Raw genomic sequence first — 25,559 nt, 5'->3', positions numbered from 1 at the left:
ACCCTATTCCTGCGTGGCAGCGCCCTAGTCCTGCCCCTGGCAGCGTCCTCTTCCTGCGTAGCGACATCCTGTTCCTTCGTGGCAGCGAACTATTCCTGCATGGCAGCACTCTATCCCTGCACATTGGCACCCTATTACTGCGCAGTAGTGCCCCCACTAGTCGGTGGCTGACCCCACTTTGCCTATTAGGCCCTAAATACGGGGAAGAAGGTAAATAAATGAGTTACTCCAAAATTACAGGTGCTTCAAAAACTGAAAATTAAAAGATACTGTACATTGAAAAGATGGTGGAGACAGGCAGATTCATATGGACAAGGCCAATACACACATAAAATAAGATAAACCATGTAATCATGAGGAATATCCTTTGATGGTAGAAGGTGTCAGGACTTGAATAGTATTGGTTATAGGGAGGGTATACCTGGCAGAATCCGGCTCCTGGGGCCCAGTGAACAGAATAGAGGAGGCCCGCTCCGGCGACCCTGGGTATACGTAGCAGAGATGTCCTACTTTGGGAAAATAAGCGCACCCTTGATAAATCACTAAATTGCCGTGGAGGTTGGCACCCAAGGTCTGTGAAAATGGCGCCCACTCACTGATGCTGACCTTTCTATCCCTGCATCACCCTAATAATAGATGAGAAGAGAACAATGATATCTACAGACATGGCAGATATCCCAGCCACACTGTATGGAGAGATATAACTAATCCACGTCTTGCAGCTTCACAAGCCTCCGCAAGGTATAGGTTAATATGCACTGCATTGGTAATGGGACATGATTGCTGTGGAGCTACAGGGCAGCATAGATGGGGGTTAAATTATTGATTAATTTCTATACCCGTACTTGGTGGAGGGTCTATAAGATCACTGGTCAGTCTGAATGTCTGTGTTATGTGTCCCTGATGAGGAGCGCGGCGCTCTACAAACGCACTGTTTGAATAAAAACATTGTTTTAATTGGAGTAACAGCAACCCTGGGTCGCCATTCTTCTTTTTTTTATTTTTGGTTTGGATTTTCCTCATTATTATGTGTCAGCCCATTATTACACGTCACCCCTCATTATTACACATCACCCTCCATTATTATACGTCTCCACAATATTACATGTCACACCACATTATTACGCGTCTCCCCATTATTACGCACACCATTATTGCACATTTCACGCTGTTGCTACTGGAGCAGTCTGATGTCCCTGTTGGTTCTGGCGCACGTTATTATGCCTTATGGGGGGGCATCTCCCATACATGTGGATAAACTGGAAGATATTCCCTACATACAGTTATATGAAAAAGTTTGAGCACCCCTATTAATCTTAAGCTTAATGTTTTATAAAAATTGTTTTTTTTTTGCAACAGCTATTTCAGTTTCATATATCTAATAACTGTTGGACACAGTAATGTTTCTGCCTTGAAATGAGGTTTATTGTACTAACAGAAAATGTGCAATCTGCATTCAAACAAAATTTGACAGGTGCATGAGTATGGGCACCCCACCAGAAAAGTGACATTAATATTTAGTAGATCCTTCTTTTGCAAAAAATAACAGCCTCTAGTCGCTTCCTGTAGCTTTTAATGAGTTCCTGGATCCTGGATGAAGGTATTTTTGACCATTCCTCTTTACAAAACAATTCCAGTTCAGTTAAGTTTGATGGTCGCGGAGCATGGACAGCCCTCTTCAAATGATCCCACAGATGTTCAATCATATTCAGGTCTAGGGACTGGGATGGCCATTCCAGAACAGTGTAATTGTTCCTCTGCATGAATGCCTGAGTAGATTTGGAGTGGTGTTTTGGATCATTGTCTTGCTGAAAGATCCATTCCCTGCGTAACTTCAACTTTGTCACTGATTCATGAACATTATTGTCAAGAATCTGCTGATACTGAGAGGAATCCATGCGTCCCTCAACTTTAACAAGATTCCCGGTGCCGGCATTGGCCACACAGTCCCAAAGCATGATCGAACCTCCACCAAATTTTACTGTGGGTAGCAAGTGTTTTTCTTGGAATGCTGTGTTTTTTAGCCGCCATGCATAACGCCTTTTTGTATGACCAAACAACTCAATCTTGGTTTCATCAGTCCACAGGACCTTCTTCCAAAAAGAAATTGGCTTCTCCAAATGTGCTTTTGCATACCTCAGCCGACTCTGTTTGTGGCGTGCTTGAAAAAACAGCTTCTTTCGCATCACTCTCCCATACAGCTTCTCCTTGTGCAAAGTGCGCTGTATAGTTGACCGATGCACAGTGACACCATCTGCAGCAAGTTGATGCTGCAGCTCTCTGGAGGTGGTCTGAGGATTGTCCTTGACTGATCTCACCATTCTTCTTCTCTGCCTTTCTGATGTTTTTCTTGGCCTGCCACTTCTGGCCTTAACAAGAACTGTACCTGTGTTCTTCCATTACCTTACTATGTTCCTCACAGTGGAAATTGACAGGTTAAATCTCTGAGACAGCTTTTTGTATCCTTCCCCTGAACAACTATGTTGAATAATCTTTATTTTCAGATCATTAGACAGTTGTTTTGAAGAGCCCATGATGCCATTCTTCAGAGGAGATTCAAACAGGAGAACAACTTGCAAGTGGCCACTTTAAGTAGCTTTTCTCATGATTGCATACACCTGGCTATGAAGTTCAAAGCTCAATGAGGTTAGAAAACCAAAAAAAGTGCTTTAGTAAGTCAGTAAAAAGTAGGTAAGAGTATTTAAAACAAGAAAATGATAAGGGTGCCCATACTTATGCACCTGTCAAATTTTGTTTGAATGCAGATTGCACATTTTCTGTTAGTACAATAAACCTTATTTCAAGGCAGAAACATTACTGTGTCCAAAAGTTATTAGATATATGAAACTGAAATAGCTGTTGCAAAAAAATAATTTTTATAAAACATTAAGATTAATAGGGGTGCCCAAACTTTTTCATATAACTGTATTTTGAAATAATGAGACTAGAACAACCCAAGTTTCTGCAGGCAAAGATGTATCCAAAGATGTGTCCCTGTGCACAACTTGTACACCTCCAATCATCTCATACCCTGTGGTAGATCGGTTCCCATGGCTGCTTCACGAGGTCGTCACATGAATGTTTCTGTTTAAATTTTCAACTGGTTTATTAAAACCGAACTGCATAAACAAGTTGTGAGACAGTGACCGGCATTGTTGTAAATGGCTGGTATGTGTCGCAGAGGAGGAGGTCCTCTGCGCTGTAAGCCTGAAATGTTCAGGACCGGATTCCTGAAAAGCACAGGGTGAGACCATGTACCTGCAGTTGTCGGGAGTGGAATTGTCGGGAGTGCCCTTGTCTCAAGGCATCTTATGGGACAGTGACCCCAGTAAGGCAGCTTCCCTAGAAGCCAGGACTGACAAGGAGTCAGTGTGTGGAGCGGAGCTCCAGGAAGGTAACCTCAGACAAGGGGGTTGTAGTAAGGGCAGACAAATATCTGCCATTGGAACAGACTGGTGGTCCTTATTATGTTCCGTTGATGTTAAGTAATTGACTATTCATGGTGCGGTTAATGAGGTCTTAAAGGGAACCTGTCACCCCGTTTTTTGAGATTGAGCTATAAATACTGTTAAATAGGGCCTGCGCTGTGCGTTACTATAGTGTATGTAGTGTACCCTGATTCCCCATGTATGCTGAGAAATACATTACCAAAGTCGCCGTTTTCGCCTGTCAATCAGGCTGGTCTGGTCAGGTGGGCGTGTTCACAGCGCTCTTTTCTTCCCCAGCTTTCCGTTGGTGGCGTAGTGGTGTGCGCATGTCCAGAGTTCCGACTTCCCTGCGCCCACGTGAAGACACAGCGCGCGATCTGCGCTGTAATCCCTTGCATCGGTGGGGGTGGCCATCTTCCTGGGGCCGCGCGTGCGCAGATGGAGTGCTCTGCTGCACGGGGCTTCAGGAAAATGGCCGCGGGATGCCGCGCGTGCGCATTAGAGATCGCGGCGGCCATTTTCCCAAAGCCGAGTTTGCATCTCGGCTTTGGGAAAATGGCCGCCGCGATCTCTAATGCGCACGCGCGGCATCCCGCGGACATTTTCCTGAAGCCCCGTGCAGCAGAGCACTCCATCTGCGCACGCGCGGCCCCAGGAAGATGGCCGCCCCCACCGACGCAAGGGATTACAGCGCAGATCGCGCGCTGTGTCTTCACGTGGGCGCAGGGAAGTCGGAACTCTGGACATGCGCACACCACTACGCCACCAACGGAAAGCTGGGGAAGAAAAGAGCGCTGTGAACACGCCCACCTGACCAGACCAGCCTGATTGACAGGCGAAAACGGCGACTTTGGTAATGTATTTCTCAGCATACATGGGGAATCAGGGTACACTACATACACTATAGTAACGCACAGCGCAGGCCCTATTTAACAGTATCTATAGCTCAATCTCAAAAAACGGGGTGACAGGTTCCCTTTAATAAACCGTATAGACTGTTTCTGTGAGAAATCGTTCCTGTGTGCCTAGACCCTGTTGCCAAGAGAGTGTCCCCCAATACATTAAGTGAGCGCTATCTTACATATGGTGCTAGACTGCGAGCAACAGTCCAGGAAGCACATGTGGAGGCGAGTGCTGTGGATCAGCGGTCCACGAAAAATCTTTAAAGACAGCTTGCTGTGGATTGGGGGGTCCACGAACATTACAAGCATCTGGTGGTGGCTTGGCGGGGCCATGAAGATTATAAGCTTCTGGCTGTAACTTGGCGGTGTTACGAAGTTGGCTGGAGCCGTCTGGAGGTCCACAGAACTGTCGGGAGGTCCGCAGAGCCGTCGGTAGGTCTGCAGAGTTGTCTGGAGGTCCGCAGAGCCATCTGGAGCTGTGCAGAGCGGTGTGGAGCCGTGCTGAGAGGTTTAGAACCTTGTGGAGCCATGCAGAACCTGGCAGAGTTGGTGCAGAGCTTCGCTGTACAGAGCCTGGCAGAGCGATGAGGAGCCTTGTGGAGCGGCAGCGGCGTGTGATCAGCAACTGGAGGTGCCAGGAGAGCCCGTGGCTGCAGCAGGAGCTGTGGCAGTGCCATCAGGAGCAGGTAAGGTGTCGTAAAAGGACATTGGTGGTCCAGGTTGTACAAACTCTTAAAGCGCCAATGCAAGCCCAGAGAAATAACGGTGTACTGTGCAAACTGGGGCCTGAGAGGGCCGTGGGGGAGTCCAAGGTGTGTAACCCAGAGAGGGGTGGTGTCTCTAGAAGGAGTAGAGTTCCAAAAGGGGGCGGTGACCCAAACAGGGATGGTGGCCCAAAAGGGATGGAGTCCCAAATGGGGCGGTAACCCAATCAGGGATGGTTGCCCAAAAAGGGGTGGAGTGCCAAAAGGGGTAGTCGCTCAAAAGGGGGCAGAGTCCCAGGAAGTGGTAGTTACCCAAAAGGGGGTGGAGCCTCCCAAAGTTAAAGGGGTGGCTCAGACGGACTGTTGCCAGGGGCAATTGTACTATGTATGTCCAGTCTGCTATATGAACTACCTACCCAGCAAGAGGATACGTGGGTGTGCCCTGCAGATGTACGAAGCGGATATGGTCAGACTGGTCGGTTCTGGGAGCTTTGTGACTCTAGTGAGGGTTACGCCCTCACCTGTACACATCTACACCTGTAGTCATCTCATATCCCCAGTAGTAAACTCATTTCCCTTGTGGTGAAACGCTACCTGAGTGGGTTGGGGAACACTCGCTTGGCACGGGATTTAAGCACTCAGGCACGGTTTCTCCACGTAAAGTCTTATTCGGTTTATTAGACATCATAAACCATAACATAAAAAGTTCATTATGCACATTAACCATCGACAGTCTGTTCCAATGGCAGATCCTTGTCTGCCCGTAACCCCTTGTTATCTGGAGTTACCTTACAGGAGATTCGGCTCCACACACTGACTCCTGCCAGTACTGGTTCACAGGGGAAAGCTGCCTCACTGGGATCACCGTCCTTGTGACCAGGGCACCGCAGATAGTCCACACCCACAGTAGGAACTGTAGCTTCCCCAACACAGAAGCGATCACAGGCTCTGTAGATGCAGCCTCTCCATGCGCTCTCAGGAAGTCCAATCACAGGCACTTCCAACACACAGGCCATCAGTCCATGGTCTCACCATGTGCTTGCAGGACTCCAGTCCATCCCAGGACAATCCAACACCCTGAGCATTCAGGTCCACAGTCTCTCTAGGTGATTCCAGGACATCTCCACTCACAGGAGACTCCAACACCGACCATCCAGGTCCACGGTCTCTCAGGTGCTTCCAGGAAGACTCCACTCACAGGAGCTTCCAACACCGACCGTCCAGGACCTTGCACATGGACCAAACATCTATACACTCTGACCATGTGACCAGACCTCTGTCACATTATATGGTTGTAACCACTCCCCTAGATGGGAGTGTGGGTGGTTAGCCAGTCCCGCCCAGTTCACAGCTAACCCTATAAGCCTGCCCTTATAAGTAAACAAAACAAACTCTTGTGGAACTATAAAGGTACCGTCACACTAAGCGACGCTGCAGCGATACCGACAACGATCCGGATCGCTGCAGCGTCGCTGTTTGGTCGCTGGAGAGCTGTCACACAGACAGCTCTCCAGCGACCAACGATGCCGGTAACCAGGGTAAACATCGGGTTACTAAGCGCAGGGCCACGCTTAGTAACTCGATGTTTACCCTGGTTACCATCGTTAAAGTAAAAAAAACAACCACTACATGCTTACCTACCGCTGTCTGTCCCCGGCGCTCTGCTTCTCTGCTCTGGCTGTGAGCACAGCGGCCGGAAAGCAGAGCGGTGACGTCACCGCTGTGCTTTCCGGCTGCCCGACGCTCACAGCCAGAGCAGAGAAGCACAGCGCCGGGGACAGACAGCGGTAGGTAAGTATGTAGTGGTTGTTTTTTTTACTTTAACGATGGTAACCAGGGTAAACATCGGGTTACTAAGTGCGGCCCTGCGCTTAGTAACCCGATGTTTACCCTGGTTACCAGCGAAGACATCGCTGAATCGGTGTCACACACGCCGATTCAGCGATGTCAGCGGGACGTCCAGCGACGAAACAAAGTTCTGGACTTTCTGCCCCGACCAGCGATATCACAGCAGGGGCCTGATCGCTGCTGCCTGTCACACTGGACGATATCGCTAGCCAGGACGCTGCAACGTCACGGATCGCTAGCGATATCGTCTAGTGTGACGGTACCTTTAGTCTCAGCATAACCATATCATTTTGGGCTTACAGCGCAGAGCACCTCTGCGACACATGCCGGCCATTTACAATCCTGCCGGACTTTGTCTCATCACCATAATTATGCCTCCAAGCGCATCCTGAAGCACACACACAGCGCCCCCTGGCTGCAACATGGGTCACCCCACCACACCCTCTATAGCCATCCCATACCCCTGTATTCATCTCATACCCCGTATAGTCATCTCAGATCCGCTGCAGTCATCTCATACCCCCTGTAGTCATCTCATGCCCCCTGTAGTTATCCCATTCCCCCTTGTAGTCATCTCATACCCTCTATAGTCACTATTTTACCTTTGTACTCACCCCATACCCCTATAGTCACTTTCTACCCCTTGTAGTCATCTCATACCCAGTATAAACACTTTCTACCACCCTGTAGTAATCTCATACCCTCTATTATTATTATTTATTTATATAGCACCATTGATTCCATGGTGCTGTACGTGAGAAGGGGTTACATACAAATTACAGATATCATTTACAGTACGCAAACTAACAATTACAGACTGGTACAGAGGGGCGAGGACCCTGCCCTTCCGGGCTTACATTCTACAGGATGGTGGGGAAGGAGACAGTAGGTCAAGGGTTGCAGGAGCTCCGGTGTTGGTGAGGCGGTAGCTTCGGTAGTGATGAGGAGGCAGCGGGGTCAGTGCAGGCTGTAAGCTTTCCTGAAGAGGTCGGTTTTCAGCTTCCGTCTGAAGGATCTGAATGTGATTGATAGTCGGACGTGTTGGGGCAAAGAATTCCAGAGGATGGTAGATATTCGGGAGAAGTCTTGGAGGCGGTTGGGTAAGGAGAGAACAAGTGTGGAGGAGAGATGGAGGTCTTGGGAGGATCAGAGATTGCGTGAGGGAAGATATCGGGAGATTAGTTCAGAGATATATGGAGGAGACAGGTTATGGATGGCTTTGTAGGTCAGTATTAGTAATTTGAACTGGATACGCTGAAGGAATGGGAGCCAGTGAAGAGATTTGCAGAGGGGGGGGAGTGGAGGAGTTGCGAGGAGAGAGATGAATTAGTCGGGCAGCAGAGTTAAGGAAGGACTGGAGAGGTGCAAGGGTGTTAGCAGGGAAGTCACAGAAAAGGATGTTGCAGTAGGGATTCCTGGGAAAACCAGGGATTCAAGCTTCAGGAGGCTAATTTGCATATTCCAGGTGCCTTCTGGGAGAAGGGAAGTCTCCCTAAGCTAGAAGATCGTTGGGTACAGCCGGGACCAGCTGCTTCGAAAGCATCACCAAACCAGGGATTCAAGCTTCAGGAGGCTAATTTGCATATTCCAGGTGCCTTCTGGGAGAAGCGAAGTCTCCCTAAGCTAGAAGATCGTTGGGTACAGCCGGGACCAGCTGCTTCGAAAGCATCACCAAACCAGGGATTCAAGCTTCAGGAGGCTAATTTGCATATTCCAGGTGCCTTCTGGGAGAAGCGAAGTCTCCCTAAGCTAGAAGATCGTTGGGTACAGCGGGGACCAGCTGCTTCGAAAGCATCACCAAACCAGGGATTCAAGCTTCAGGAGGCTAATTTGCATATTCCAGGTGCCTTCTGGGAGAAGCGAAGTCTCCCTAAGCTAGAAGATCGTTGGGTACAGCCGGGACCAGCTGCTTCGAAAGCATCACCAAACCAGGGATTCAAGCTTCAGGAGGCTAATTTGCATATTCCAGGTGCCTTCTGGGAGAAGCGAAGTCTCCCTAAGCTAGAAGATCGTTGGGTACAGCCGGGACCAGCTGCTTCGAAAGCATCACCAAACCAGGGATTCAAGCTTCAGGAGGCTAATTTGCATATTCCAGGTGCCTTCTGGGAGAAGCGAAGTCTCCCTAAGCTAGAAGATCGTTGGGTACAGCCGGGACCAGCTGCTTCGAAAGCATCACCAAACCAGGGATTCAAGCTTCAGGAGGCTAATTTGCATATTCCAGGTGCCTTCTGGGAGAAGCGAAGTCTCCCTAAGCTAGAAGATCGTTGGGTACAGCCGGGACCAGCTGCTTCGAAAGCATCACCAAACCAGGGATTCAAGCTTCAGGAGGCTAATTTGCATATTCCAGGTGCCTTCTGGGAGAAGCGAAGTCTCCCTAAGCTAGAAGATCGTTGGGTACAGCCGGGACCAGCTGCTTCGAAAGCATCACCAAACCAGGGATTCAAGCTTCAGGAGGCTAATTTGCATATTCCAGGTGCCTTCTGGGAGAAGCGAAGTCTCCCTAAGCTAGAAGATCGTTGGGTACAGCCGGGACCAGCTGCTTCGAAAGCATCACCAAACCAGGGATTCAAGCTTCAGGAGGCTAATTTGCATATTCCAGGTGCCTTCTGGGAGAAGCGAAGTCTCCCTAAGCTAGAAGATCGTTGGGTACAGCCGGGACCAGCTGCTTCGAAAGCATCACCAAACCAGGGATTCAAGCTTCAGGAGGCTAACTTGCATATTCCAGGTGCCTTCTGGGAGAAGCGAAGTCTCCCTAAGCTAGAAGATCGTTGGGTACAGCCGGGACCAGCTGCTTCGAAAGCATCACCAAACCAGGGATTCAAGCTTCAGGAGGCTAATTTGCATATTCCAGGTGCCTTCTGGGAGAAGCGAAGTCTCCCTAAGCTAGAAGATCGTTGGGTACAGCCGGGACCAGCTGCTTCGAAAGCATCACCAAACCAGGGATTCAAGCTTCAGGAGGCTAATTTGCATATTCCAGGTGCCTTCTGGGAGAAGCGAAGTCTCCCTAAGCTAGAAGATCGTTGGGTACAGCCGGGACCAGCTGCTTCGAAAGCATCACCAAACCAGGGATTCAAGCTTCAGGAGGCTAATTTGCATATTCCAGGTGCCTTCTGGGAGAAGCGAAGTCTCCCTAAGCTAGAAGATCGTTGGGTACAGCCGGGACCAGCTGCTTCGAAAGCATCACCAAACCAGGGATTCAAGCTTCAGGAGGCTAATTTGCATATTCCAGGTGCCTTCTGGGAGAAGCGAAGTCTCCCTAAGCTAGAAGATCGTTGGGTACAGCCGGGACCAGCTGCTTCGAAAGCATCACCAAACCAGGGATTCAAGCTTCAGGAGGCTAATTTGCATATTCCAGGTGCCTTCTGGGAGAAGCGAAGTCTCCCTAAGCTAGAAGATCGTTGGGTACAGCCGGGACCAGCTGCTTCGAAAGCATCACCAAACCAGGGATTCAAGCTTCAGGAGGCTAATTTGCATATTCCAGGTGCCTTCTGGGAGAAGCAAAGTCTCCCTAAGCTAGAAGATCGTTGGGTACAGCCGGGACCAGCTGCTTCGAAAGCATCACCAAACCAGGGATTCAAGCTTCAGGAGACTAATTTGCATATTCCAGGTGCCTTCTGGGAGAAGCGAAGTCTCCCTAAGCTAGAAGATCGTTGGGTACAGCCGGGACCAGCTGCTTCGAAAGCATCACCAAACCAGGGATTCAAGCTTCAGGAGGCTAATTTGCATATTCCAGGTGCCTTCTGGGAGAAGCGAAGTCTCCCTAAGCTAGAAGATCGTTGGGTACAGCCGGGACCAGCTGCTTCGAAAGCATCACCAAACCAGGGATTCAAGCTTCAGGAGGCTAATTTGCATATTCCAGGTGCCTTCTGGGAGAAGCGAAGTCTCCCTAAGCTAGAAGATCGTTGGGTACAGCCGGGACCAGCTGCTTCGAAAGCATCACCAAACCAGGGATTCAAGCTTCAGGAGGCTAATTTGCATATTCCAGGTGCCTTCTGGGAGAAGCGAAGTCTCCCTAAGCTAGAAGATCGTTGGGTACAGCCGGGACCAGCTGCTTCGAAAGCATCACCAAACCAGGGATTCAAGCTTCAGGAGGCTAATTTGCATATTCCAGGTGCCTTCTGGGAGAAGCGAAGTCTCCCTAAGCTAGAAGATCGTTGGGTACAGCCGGGACCAGCTGCTTCGAAAGCATCACCAAACCAGGGATTCAAGCTTCAGGAGGCTAATTTGCATATTCCAGGTGCCTTCTGGGAGAAGCGAAGTCTCCCTAAGCTAGAAGATCGTTGGGTACAGCCGGGACCAGCTGCTTCGAAAGCATCACCAAACCAGGGATTCAAGCTTCAGGAGGCTAATTTGCATATTCCAGGTGCCTTCTGGGAGAAGCGAAGTCTCCCTAAGCTAGAAGATCGTTGGGTACAGCCGGGACCAGCTGCTTCGAAAGCATCACCAAACCAGGGATTCAAGCTTCAGGAGGCTAATTTGCATATTCCAGGTGCCTTCTGGGAGAAGCGAAGTCTCCCTAAGCTAGAAGATCGTTGGGTACAGCCGGGACCAGCTGCTTCGAAAGCATCACCAAACCAGGGATTCAAGCTTCAGGAGGCTAATTTGCATATTCCAGGTGCCTTCTGGGAGAAGCGAAGTCTCCCTAAGCTAGAAGATCGTTGGGTACAGCCGGGACCAGCTGCTTCGAAAGCATCACCAAACCAGGGATTCAAGCTTCAGGAGGCTAATTTGCATATTCCAGGTGCCTTCTGGGAGAAGCGAAGTCTCCCTAAGCTAGAAGATCGTTGGGTACAGCCGGGACCAGCTGCTTCGAAAGCATCACCAAACCAGGGATTCAAGCTTCAGGAGGCTAATTTGCATATTCCAGGTGCCTTCTGGGAGAAGCGAAGTCTCCCTAAGCTAGAAGATCGTTGGGTACAGCCGGGACCAGCTGCTTCGAAAGCATCACCAAACCAGGGATTCAAGCTTCAGGAGGCTAATTTGCATATTCCAGGTGCCTTCTGGGAGAAGCGAAGTCTCCCTAAGCTAGAAGATCGTTGGGTACAGCCGGGACCAGCTGCTTCGAAAGCATCACCAAACCAGGGATTCAAGCTTCAGGAGGCTAATTTGCATATTCCAGGTGCCTTCTGGGAGAAGCGAAGTCTCCCTAAGCTAGAAGATCGTTGGGTACAGCCGGGACCAGCTGCTTCGAAAGCATCACCAAACCAGGGATTCAAGCTTCAGGAGGCTAATTTGCATATTCCAGGTGCCTTCTGGGAGAAGCGAAGTCTCCCTAAGCTAGAAGATCGTTGGGTACAGCCGGGACCAGCTGCTTCGAAAGCATCACCAAACCAGGGATTCAAGCTTCAGGAGGCTAATTTGCATATTCCAGGTGCCTTCTGGGAGAAGCGAAGTCTCCCTAAGCTAGAAGATCGTTGGGTACAGCCGGGACCAGCTGCTTCGAAAGCATCACCAAACCAGGGATTCAAGCTTCAGGAGGCTAATTTGCATATTCCAGGTGCCTTCTGGGAGAAGCGAAGTCTCCCTAAGCTAGAAGATCGTTGGGTACAGCCGGGACCAGCTGCTTCGAAAGCATCACCAAACCAGGGATTCAAGCTTCAGGAGGCTAATTTGCATATTCCAGGTGCCTTCTGGAATTTTTGCCTGTAGGACATTATTGCAAGAGAGCTTGGCTGAGTAGATTACACAAGAAGGAAAACACACAGCAAGTCAGCAGGATCTAGGAGCAACATGGCAGATGTGACAACCTACATGGTGAGCTGCAGCATGTGCTACATGTTCACAGATCGACCAGAAGAAGAATCCAATTTCACCTGTCAGAAGTGTAGACTAGTGGCCCTTTTAGAAGAAAAGGTGCGGGGTCTGGAAGAAAGAATAGCAACTTTGAAACTCATCAAAGAGAATGAAGACTTTCTAGACAGAACAGAAGCATCTCTACTGGTCACAGAAGGTGCAAAAAGTGTCAGAGAACCTCCAAAAGCAGATGAGTGGAAGCATGTGACCAAAAGAAGCAAGAAGACCATGGAGAAATCACCAACCACACAACTGAAGAACCGATATCAAATCTTTGTAGAGGATGAAGATGGCACACCTAAGAATGAAGCAATACCAGCAAGCAAAAAAGAAAAGGGCACACAGCAACAAGTGACAGCAAAAAGTACAGCCAAGAAGCAACGAAGAGTGGTGGTGGTGGGAGACTCACTACTGAGAGGCACCGAAGCAGCCATCTGCAGACCGGACATAACTGCAAGAGAAGTATGCTGCCTTCCAGGTGCGATGATCAAGGATGTGACCGATAGGATACCAAAGCTCTTCAGCTCCAAGGACGTCCACCCATTTCTTCTGATACATGTTGGCACCAATGACACGGCAAGGAAGGACCTACCGACAATCTGCAAGGACTTTGAAGAGTTGGGGAAGAAAGTAAAGGAACTGGATGCACAGGTAGTTTTTTCTTCTATCCTTCCAGTAGACGGGCATGGCACCAGGAGATGGAACAGGATCCTTGATGCAAACAACTGGCTAAGACGATGGTGCAGACAACAAGGATTTGGATTCCTGGACCACGGTGTGAATTACTGGTATGATGGACTCCTCGCCAGAGACGGACTACACCTCAACAAACCTGGGAAACACACATTCGCCAGAAGACTCGCTACACTCATCAGGAGGGCGTTAAACTAGAAGAAGAGGGGACGGGAAGAAAAACATTAGACTCGAACAAAGACGACCCAGGAAAACATACTCAGAAGGGAGGTAAGAACATTTCTAAAACAATCCACAGTGAGGAGATTGGAACAAAACAAAATCCTCTAAACTGCATGCTCGCAAACGCCAGAAGCCTGACAAACAAGATGGAAGAACTAGAAGCAGAAATATCTACAGGTAACTTTGACATAGTGGGAATAACCGAGACATGGTTAGATGAAAGCTATGACTGGGCAGTTAACTTACAGGGTTACAGTCTGTTTAGAAAGGATCGTAAAAATCGGAGAGGAGGAGGGGTTTGTCTCTATGTAAAGTCTTGTCTAAAGTCCACTTTAAGGGAGGATATTAGCGAAGGGAATGAGGATGTCGAGTCCATATGGGTTGAAATTCATGGAGGGAAAAATGGTAACAAAATTCTCATTGGGGTCTGTTACAAACCCCCAAATATAACAGAAAGCATGGAAAGTCTACTTCTAAAGCAGATAGATGAAGCTGCAACCCATAATGAGGTCCTGGTTATGGGGGACTTTAACTACCCGGATATTAACTGGGAAACAGAAACCTGTGAAACCCATAAAGGCAACAGGTTTCTGCTAATAACCAAGAAAAATTATCTTTCACAATTGGTGCAGAATCCAACCAGAGGAGCAGCACTTTTAGACCTAATACTATCTAATAGACCTGACAGAATAACAAATCTGCAGGTGGTTGGGCATTTAGGAAATAGCGACCACAATATTGTGCAGTTTCACCTGTCTTTCACTAGGGGGACTTGTCAGGGAGTCACAAAAACATTGAACTTTAGGAAGGCAAAGTTTGAACAGCTTAGAGATGCCCTTAATCTGTTAGACTGGGACAATATCCTCAGAAATGAGAATACAGATAATAAATGGGAAATGTTTAAGAACATCCTAAATAGGCAGTGTAAGCGGTTTATACCTTGTGGGAATAAAAGGACTAGAAATAGGAAAAACCCAATGTGGCTAAACAAAGAAGTAAGACAGGCAATTAACAGTAAAAAGAAAGCATTTGCACTACTAAAGCAGGATGGCACCATTGAAGCTCTAAAAAACTATAGGGAGAAAAATACTTTATCTAAAAAACTAATTAAAGCTGCCAAAAAGGAAACAGAGAAGCACATTGCTAAGGAGAGTAAAACTAATCCCAAACTGTTCTTCAACTATATCAATAGTAAAAGAATAAAAACTGAAAATGTAGGCCCCTTAAAAAATAGTGAGGAAAGAATGGTTGTAGATGACGAGGAAAAAGCTAACATATTAAACACCTTCTTCTCCACGGTATTCACGGTGGAAAATGAAATGCTAGGTGAAATCCCAAGAAACAATGAAAACCCTATATTAAGGGTCACCAATCTAACCCAAGAAGAGGTGCGAAACCGGCTAAATAAGATTAAAATAGATAAATCTCCGGGTCCGGATGGCATACACCCACGAGTACTAAGAGAACTAAGTAATGTAATAGATAAACCATTATTTCTTATTTTTAGTGACTCTATAGCGTCAGGGTCTGTTCCGCAGGACTGGCGCATAGCAAATGTGGTGCCAATATTCAAAAAGGGCTCTAAAAGTGAACCTGGAAATTATAGGCCAGTAAGTCTAACCTCTATTGTTGGTAAAATATTTGAAGGGTTTCTGAGGGATGTTATTCTGGATTATCTCAATGAGAATAACTGTTTAACTCCATATCAGCATGGGTTTATGAGAAATCGCTCCTGTCAAACCAATCTAATCAGTTTTTATGAAGAGGTAAGCTATAGACTGGACCACGGTGAGTCATTGGACGTGGTATATCTTGATTTTTCCAAAGCGTTTGATACCGTGCCGCACAAGAGGTTGGTACACAAAATGAGAATGCTTGGTCTGGGGGAAAATGTGTGTAAATGGGTTAGTAACTGGCTTAGTGATAGAAAGCAGAGGGTGGTTATAAATGGTATAGTCTCTAACTGGGTCGCTGTGACCAGTGGGGTACCGCAGGGGTCAGTATTGGGACCTGTTCTCTTCAACATATTCATTAATGATCTGGTAGAAGGTTTACACAGTAAAATATCGATATTTGCAGATGATACAAAACTATGTAAAGCAGTTAATACAAGAGAAGATAGTATTCTGCTACAGATGGATCTGGATAAGTTGGAAACTTGGGCTGAAAGGTGGCAGATGAGGTTTAACAATGATAAATGTAAGGTTATACACATGGGAAGAGGGAATCAATATCACCATTACACACTGAACGGGAAACCACTGGGTAAATCTGACAGGGAGAAGGACTTGGGGATCCTAGTTAATGATAAACTTACCTGGAGCAGCCAGTGCCAGGCAGCAGCTGCCAAGGCAAACAGGATCATGGGGTGCATTAAAAGAGGTCTGGATACACATGATGAGAGCATTATACTGCCTCTGTACAAATCCCTAGTTAGACCGCACATGGAGTACTGTGTCCAGTTTTGGGCACCGGTGCTCAGGAAGGATATAATGGAACTAGAGAGAGTACAAAGGAGGGCAACAAAATTAATAAAGGGGATGGGAGAACTACAATACCCAGATAGATTAGCGAAATTAGGATTATTTAGTCTAGAAAAAAGACGACTGAGGGGCGATCTAATAACCATGTATAAGTATATAAGGGGACAATACAAATATCTCGCTGAGGATCTGTTTATACCAAGGAAGGTGACGGGCACAAGGGGGCATTCTTTGCGTCTGGAGGAGAGAAGGTTTTTCCACCAACATAGAAGAGGATTCTTTACTGTTAGGGCAGTGAGAATCTGGAATTGCTTGCCTGAGGAGGTGGTGATGGCGAACTCAGTCGAGGGGTTCAAGAGAGGCCTGGATGTCTTCCTGGAGCAGAACAATATTGTATCATACAATTATTAGGTTCTGTAGAAGGACGTAGATCTGGGTATTTATTATGATGGAATATAGGCTGAACTGGATGGACAAATGTCTTTTTTCGGCCTTACTAACTATGTTACTATGTTACTATGTTAGTAGTCAAGGCGGGAGATGATGAGGGCATGCACAAGCATTTTAGTAGATTGATGGTTGAGGAAAGGACGGATTCTGGAGATATTTTTGAGCTGGAGGCGACAGGAGGTGGAAAGAGCTTGGATGTGCGGTTTGCAGGACAGGTCATAGTCAAGGGTTACTCCGAGGCAGCGGACTTCCGGTATGGGGGAAAGCGTGATGTCGTTAATTGCGATAGATAGGTCAGGTAAGGAAGACCTATGAGATGGAGGAAAGATGATGAGTTCAGATTTGTCCACATTGAGTTTAAGGCGGAGAGTGGAGAAGAAGGAGGATATAGCTGATAGACACTCTGGGATTCTGGACAGCAGAGAAGTGACGTCTGGGCCAGAGAGGTAGATCTGTCTCTGGCAGATGAGATGAGAGTGTCATCAGCATAAAGGTGGTACTGGAATCCATGGGACTTTGAGTTGTCCCAGGCCAAGTGTATAGATTGAGAAGAGTAAGGGTCCTAGAACAGAGCCTTGGGGGACTCCAACAAAGAGAGGGCGGGATGAGGAGGTAGTGTGGGAGTGGGAGACGCTGAATGTGCGTTTGGAATGGTATGAGAAGAACCAGGATAGGGCGAGGTCTTTGATGCCAAAGGAGGAGAGGATCTGTAGTAGGAGGCAGTGGTCAACTGTGTCGAAAGCAGAGGACAGGTCTAGAAGAAGGAGTATAGAGTATTGTTCATTAAATTTGGCTGTAAGTAGGTCGTTAGTAATTTTGGTCAGGGCTATCTCAGTTGTGGCATGTTTGAAAGCAGAAGGGAAGGTGCCAGAAGTTAGTGATAGGTTGAAGAGGTGCGTTAGCGATGGGATAAGAGTGGCAGTGAGGTTGGGGAGGAGGTGGGATGGGGTCGAGCGTACAGGTGGTGAGGTGCGACTTGGAGAGGAGACAATTTAGCTCCCCTTCAGTGTCATCTAATAACTCCTGTGGTCATTTCATACCCCCATAGTCATTTCATACCCCCTGCAGCCATCTCATACCCCTTGAAGTCATCTCATACCCCCTGCAGTCATCTCATACCCCCAGCAGTCATCTCATGCCCCCAGCAGTCATCTCATGCCCCCAGCAGTCATCTCATTCTCCCTGTAGTCATCTCATGCCCTCTGCAGTCAACTCATATTTCCTGCTGTCTCCTCATACTGCCCAGTTGTATAAGCCTATGTGTCACACACCTGCACACTATAGTGTGGTATTACAGGACATGACATGGTGCCTTTTGTTTTCCTGCAGTTTTATTACGTTGGACACAGAGCTGAGGAGGATGGAGTCTGGATCCTTTCAGGGCCTTGGAAGGATCACTGAGATGTGAGTGTGTTCCTACCCTGGGGTCTCAGGGTCCGTAGTGTCACATAACTGGCTCCTTAGTCACCGGCGGGAGGTGTTACTATTATCATAAGATGCCATTTTTTCCCAGAGTGCTGCATGTATAAAACACATTTAAACCCTTCCTGGCATGTGATGTACATGTGTGGGCTCAGGAGCTGAATTCTGCTTGTGACAGCAGCGATCACAGCTGAGCTCCCATCGCTGCTGCTAAAGTTTGACAGGCATTGAATCCCCTCATATAAGATCATTTCACAATGGAGAACAAGCGATCAGACACGTCCCCTGAGGCTGAACAAGTAATAAAAATAATCTCCCTCTAAGAATAAAGATATTAAAAAGATAAATATATTTGGTAAGTCGGATCCACCAAAATATAAAAGCCATAAAGGAAACGAAAGAATGAAATGTCAGAATTGTCACAAGTCCCAGAAAGAACACAACAAAAAGAGATCGAAATGTTGCCTGTAACCTGGAGTGAGTGAAGACATCAGTCGGCACACAGCTCCAAGCAGTGTTGGAGAACACAGGGCCCTCATAGAGCACACCATTCTGGGGCCCCCAGAGAACGCCATTCTGGCACCACCATCTAGCAATACAGAAATATCACAGGACAAGTCTGCAACAAACAGGAGGATAGCGCGCTGTGTACATTAAAGGAGTTGTCCACCAAAGAGGATGACAGCGCTGTGTACATTAACCCCTTCCCGACCTTTGACGCATACGCTGCGTCATGAAAGTCGGTGCCATTCCGACCCATGACGCAGCATATGCGTCATGGAAAGATCGCGTCCCTGCAGGCCGGGTGAAAGGGTTAACTCCCATTTCACCCGATCTGCAGGGACAGGGGGAGTGGTAGTTTAGCCCAGGGGGGGTGGCTTCACCCCCTCGTGGCTACGATCGCTCTGATTGGCTGTTGAAAGTGAAACTGCCAATCAGAGCGATTTGTAATATTTCACCTAAAAAACTGGTGAAATATTACAATCCAGCCATGGCCGATGCTGCAATATCATCGGCCATGGCTGGAAACACTTATGTGCACCCACCCCACCCCTCCGATCGCCCCCCCAGCCCCCCGATCTGTGGTCCGCTCCCCTCCGTCCTGTGCTCCGCTCCCCCGTCCTCCTGTCCGCTTCCCCGTGCACCAATCACACCCCCTGTGCTGCAATCAAACCCCCCCGCACTCCGATCCCCCCCCGCACACAGCGACCCCCCCCGTGCTCCGATCCACCCCCCCCCGCACAGCGATCCCTCACCCCGTGCTCCAATCCTTCCCCGTGCTCCAATCCTCCCTCCCGTGTTCCGATCCACCCCCCCCATGATCCGATCCACCCCCCCGTGCTCCGACGCCCCCCCCGTGCCCTGATCTCCCCCCCCTTATACTTACCTGGCCGCCCGAGGTCCGTCCGTCTTCTTTCCTGGGCGCCGCCATCTTCCAAAATGGCGGGCGCATGTGCAGTGCGCCCGCCGAATCTGCCGGCCGGCAGATTCGTTCCAGAGTGAATTTTGATCACTGAGATATATCCTATCTCAGTGATCAAAATAAAAAAAATAGTAAATGACCCCCCCCTTTGTCACCCCCATAGATAGGGACAATAAAAAAAATAAAGAATTTTTTTTTTTTTTCACTAAGGTTGGGGTAAGAACTAGGGTTAGGGGTAGGGTTAGGGTTAGGGGTAGGGTTAGGGTTAGGGGTAGGGGTAGGGTTAGGGGTAGGGGTAGGGTTAGGGCTAGGGTTAGGGGTAGGGGTAGGGTTAGGGCTAGGGTTAGGGCTAGGGTTAGGGGTAGGGTTAGGGGTAGGGTTAGGGTTTCGGTATGTGCACACGTATTCTGGTCCTATGCGGATTTTTCCGCAGCGGATTTGATAAATCCTCAGTGCTAAACCGCTGCCGATTTATCGTGGATTTACCGCGGTTTTTCTGCGCATTTCACTGCGGTTTTACAACTGCGATTTTCTATTGGAGCAGTTCTAAAACCGCTGCGGAATCCGCAGAAAGAAGTGACATGCTGCGGAATGTAAACCGCTGCGTTTCCGTGCAGTTTTTCCGCAGCATGTGTACAGCGATTTTTGGTTCCCATAGGTTCACATTGAACTGTAAACTCATGGGAAACTGCTGCGGATCCGCAGCGTTTTCCGCAGCGTGTGCACATACCTTTAGAATTAGGCTATGTGCACACGGTGCGGATTGGCCGCTGCGGATCCGCAGCAGTGTTCCATCGGGTTTACAGTACCATGTAAACATATGGAAAACCAAATCCGCTGTGCCCATGGTGCAGAAAATACCGCGCGGGAACGCTGCGTTGTATTTTCCGCAGCATGCCAATTCTTTGTGCGGATTCCGCAGCGTTTTACACCTGTTCCTCAATAGGAATCCACAGGTGAAATCCGCACAAAAAACACTGGAAATCCACGGTAAATCCACAGGTAAAACGCAGTGCCTTTTACCCGCGGATTTTTCAAAAATGATGCTGAAAAATCTCATACGAATCCGCAACGTTGGCACATAGCCTTAGAGTTGGGTTGGAATTAGGGTTGTGGTTAGGGTTAGGGGTGTGTTGGGGTTAGGGTTGTGGTTAGGGGTGTGTTGTGGTTAGGGTTGTGATTAGGGTTACGGCTACAGTTGGGATAAGGGTTAGGGGTGTGTTGGAGGTAGAATTGAGGGGTTTCCACTGTTTAGGCACATCAGGGGGTCTCCAAACGCAACATGGCGCCACCATTGATTCCAGCCAATCTTGTATTCAAAAATTCAAATGGTGCTCCCTCACTTCCGAACCCCGACGTGTGCCCAAACAGTGGTTTACCCCCACATATGGGGTACCAGCATACTCAGGACAAACTGCGCAACAATTACTGGGGTCCAATTTCTCCTGTTACCCTTGAGAAAATAAAAAATTGCTTGCTAAAACATCATTTTTGAGGAAAGAAAAATGATTTTTTATTTTCACGGCTCTGCGTTGTAAACGTCTGTGAAGCACTTGGGGGTTCAAAGTGCTCACCACATATCTAGATAAGTTCCTTGGGGGGTCTAGTTTCCAAAATGGGGTCACTTGTGGGGGGTTTCTACTGTTTAGGCACACCAGGGGCTCTGCAAACGCAACGTGACGCCCGCAGACCATTCCATCAAAGTCTGCATTTCAAAAGTCACTACTTCCCTTCTGAGCCCCCACGTGTGCCCAAACAGTGGTTTACCCCCACACATGGGGCATCAGCGTACTCAGGAGAAACTGGACAACAACTTTTGTGGTCCAATTTCTCCTGTAACCCTTGGGAAAATAAAAAATTCTGGGCTAAAAAATTATTTTTGAGGAAAGAAAACGTATTTATTATTTTCACGGCTCTGCGTTATAAACTTCTGTAAAGCACTTGGGGGTTCAAAGTGCTCACCTCACATCTAGATAAGTTCCTTTCGGGGTCTAGTTTCCAAAATGGGGTCACTTGTGGGGGGTTTCTACTGTTTAGCCACATCAGGGGCTCTGCAAACGCAACGTGACGCCCGCAGACCATTCCATCAAAGTCTGCATTTCAAAACGTCACTACTTCACTTCCGAGCCCCAGCATGTGCCTAAACAGTGGTTTACCCCCACATATGGGGTATCAGCGTACTCAGGAGAAACTGGACAACAACTTTTGGGGTCAAATTTCTCCTGTTACCCTTGGGAAAATAAAAAATTGCGGGCTAAAATTCATTTTTGAGAAAATAATTTTTTTTTTTTATTTTCATGGCTCTGCGTTATAAACTTCTGTGAAGCACTTGAGGGTTCAAAGTGCTCACTACACATCTAGATTAGTTCCTTTGGGGGTCTAGTTTCCAAAATGGGGTAATTTGGGATCTCCAATGTTTAGGCACACAGGGGCTCTCCAAACGCGACATGGTGTCCGCTAATGATTGGAGATAATTTTCCATTTAAAAAGCCAAATGGCGTGCCTTCCCTTCTGAGCCCTGCCGTGCGCCCAAACAGTGGTTTACCCCCACATATGGGGTATCTGCATACTCAGGACAAACTGGACAACAACATTTGTGGTCCAATTTCTCCTATTACCATTGGCAAAATAGGAAATTCCAGGCTAAAAAATCATTTTTGAGAAAAGAAAAATTATTTTTTATTTTCATGGCTCTGCATTATAAACTTCTGTGAAGCACCTGGGGGTTTAAAGTGCTCAGTATGCATCTAGATAAGTTCCTTGGGGGGTCTAGTTTCCAAAATGGGGTCACTTGTGGGGGAGCTCCATTGCATAGGCACACAGGGGCTCTCCAAATGCGACATGGTGTCCGCTAACAATTGGAGCTAATTTTCCATTCAAAAAGTTAAAAGGCGCGCCTTCCCTTCCGAGCCCTGCCGTGTGCCCAAACAGTGGTTTACCCCCACATATGAGGTATCGGCGTACTCGGGAGAAATTGCTCAACAAATTTTAGGATCCATTTTATCCTATTGCCCATGTGAAAATGAAAAAATTGAGGCGAAAATAAATTTTTTGTGAAAAAAAAAAGTACTTTTTCATTTTTACGGATCAATTTGTGAAGCACCTGAGGGTTTAAAGTGCTCACTAGGCATCTAGATAAGTTCCTTGGGGGGTCCAGTTTCCAAAATGGGGTCACTTGTGGGGGAGCTCCAATGTTTAAGCACACAGGGTCTCTCCAAACGCGACATGGTGTCCGCTATCGATGGAGATAATTTTTCATTCAAAAAGTCAAATGGCGCTCCTTCCCTTCCGAGCCTTACCATGTGCCCAAACAGTGGTTTACCCCCACATGTGAAGTATCGGTGTACTCAGGAGAAATTGCCAAACAAATTTTAGGATCCATTTTATCCTGTTGTCCATGTGAAAATGAAAAAATTGAGGCTAAAAGAATTTTTTTGTGAAAAAAAAGTACTTTTTCATTTTTACGGATCAATTTGTGAAGCACCTGGGGGTTTAAAGGGCTCACTATGCATCTAGATAAGTTCCTTGGGGCGTCTAGTTTCCAAAATGGGGTAACTTGTGGGGGAGCTCCAATTTTTAGGCACACGGGGGCTCTCCAAATGTGACATGGTGTCCGCTAAAGAGTGCAGCCAATTTTTCATTCAAAAAGTCAAATGGCGCTCCTTCCCTTCCAAGCCCTGCCGTGCGCCCAAACAGTGGTTTACCCCCACATATGAGGTATCAGCGTACTCAGGACAAATTGGACAACAACGTACGTGGTTCAGTTTCTCCTTTTACCATTGGGAAAATAAAAAAATTGTTGCTGAAAAATCATTTTTGTGACTAAAAAGTTAAATGTTCATTTTTTCCTTCCATGTTGCTTCTGCTGCTGTGAAGCACCTGAAGGGTTAATAAACTTCTTGAATGTGGTTTTGTGCACCTTGAGGGGTGCAGTTTTTAGAATGGTGTCACTTTTGGGTATTTTCAGCCATATAGACCCCTCAAACTGACTTCAAATGTGAGGTGGTCCCTAAAAAAAATGGTTTTGTAAATTTCGTTGTAAAAATGAGAAATCGCTGGTCAAATTTTAACCCTTATAACTTCCTAGCAAAAAAAAATTTTGTTTCCAAAATTGTGCTGATGTAAAGTAGACGTGTGGGAAATGTTATTTATTAACTATTTTGTGTCACATAACTCTCTGGTTTAACAGAATAAAAATTCAAAATGTGAAAATTGCGAAATTTTCAAAATTTTCGCCAAATTTCCGTTTTTATCACAAATAAATGCAGAATTTATTGACCTAAATTTACCACTAACATGAAGCCCAATATGTCACGAAAAAACAATCTCAGAACCGCTAGGATCCATTGAAGCGTTCCTGAGTTATTACCTCATGAAGGGACACTGGTCAGAATTGCAAAAAACGGCAAGGTCTTTAAGGTCAAAATAGGCTGGGTCATGAAGGGGTTAAAGGAGTTGTCCACCAATGAGGACAACACTGTGTACATTAAAGGGATTGCCCACCAATGAGGAGGACAGCGCTGTGTACAATAAAGGGGTTGTCCACCAATGTGGAGCATAGCTTTGTGTACATTAAAGGAGTTGTCCACCAATGGGGACAAGTTTTTTCCTTATTTATATGCATGCATTGCGGCCAAGAATCATTAGTCACATGTTCCCACACCAGCAGCCATTGTATGGACTGGAGAGCGGTGCCGTCTGTGCGGAGGAGAGCCTGTCCTACCGATATAATGGTAAGAGCCACAAAATCATGTCCTCAACACATGTGATAAAAGAAAGATACTGTGTCCATCCTCATTCCCTCATATTGCAGCCAGCAATGGTCCGTGAAATACAGAGCCAATAGAAGGTAACATTTTTAATGAAACCAAATTGCAAAAATTATTTTTGGCCCCAATTACATGCATTTAAGTAAGAAAAAAATGTCCCCCAAAGGTGGACATCCCTTTTAGGATAAAACATGTGAAACTTAACATCAGATTTCTTTTATTTTTCTTATGACTATTTTAAATACTTTCGCATCCACTGTACATTGGATTTGATGGACTACGTTGGGCCAACATGGGATCTAGTTAGTTAATAAAATGTGTTCTATTCTGATGATACTTTGTCGATTTATCTGTCCATTTGCATATGTGGTGAGGCAATTACTATTATACAATCTCTCTGCCCCACATGCACCTGGCTTACCATCTATGATGCCCATTATGAAGCAGAAATAAATAGCCCTAGCATAGTAGATATAGACACCTCAATTCTGCATAAATGAATAGTTAGAAAATAAAAATAACATGGGCTTCTCTCATTCTACATAACAAACCAAGGTAAAAATGACAGCAATAAACTGATACTATCAGTTGGGAAGATCGATGGATATTGGTCACTTCACACCCTAAAAACACCAGCCAGCTGTCAATCCAGAGGTGGCCTGTCACATTGCATAGTCCAATTCTGAGGGTAACCCAGCTCCTCTAAATACCACATTGCGGAGACACAGTGGGTCAGCGGGTGCTCTTGTCCACTGGCCCGAGACCACATGGACCAGGGCTCATCAAACAGAACACCTGCTCTCATCTTACCATGGGCTGAACACTACTCAGACAACACAGGGTGAGGGTAAAATAGTGGTTAAATTCTTTATTGAATCATGACACAGAATATACACATGGAACAGTCCCAGCAAAATACTTCCGCTGACTTGCCAGGATTAGAGCAGCTGTGACTTCCTGACTTCCATGGCCGACTACCCTCACCAGTGACAACCAAAGAGAGGAGGTAACGAAAAACTTAGAAAGCTGACAGTCCATTGAGGTACAAGGCCAGGTGACCGGAGGGTCACAACCTGGCTGCTCCAAAACATTTCCATGGAGCCAGGTGACCAGAGGGTCCCAATCCTGGCTTCGCCAAAGGATCCATAGGGCTCAAGTGACCAGTGGGTTCCAATCCTGGCTTCCCCAAACGTATCCATGAGTTTTAATGATGGTCAATGGAGCAGATCTGTATTCTTCCAGCTGGGAATGTGGTCCTAAGCTGAAATTCTGTAGAGTCAAATCTGTGTCCCTCTTGATGGAGCAATGTTGTACTGGCAGTTCTGTCAAGTCACACTGATTCCTTTTCTATCTCTTTGTAGAAGACTAGAAATCCCTTTTTATACCCACCTCTGTGTTTCAGGTCATCATCCATGAGTTTTT

General features: G+C 47.1%; 1 protein-coding gene across 1 annotated transcript in view; it reads left to right on the top strand.

Annotated features, from left to right (window-relative positions):
* The window catches only part of TSHR (thyroid stimulating hormone receptor), a 194,606-nt gene that overhangs the window by 89,978 nt on the left and 79,069 nt on the right, over nucleotides 1-25,559 (top strand). The window contains 1 exon segment of the mRNA XM_069735746.1: nucleotides 17,853-17,927. Within this exon segment, the coding sequence (XP_069591847.1) occupies nucleotides 17,853-17,927 (75 nt within the window).

Source organism: Ranitomeya imitator, chromosome 1, assembly GCF_032444005.1.
Source record: "Ranitomeya imitator isolate aRanImi1 chromosome 1, aRanImi1.pri, whole genome shotgun sequence".
NCBI classification, from domain to species: Eukaryota; Metazoa; Chordata; class Amphibia; order Anura; family Dendrobatidae; genus Ranitomeya; species Ranitomeya imitator.
Note: the sequence above shows the minus strand (reverse complement) of the source record. Positions and strands in the feature narration are given on the sequence as shown.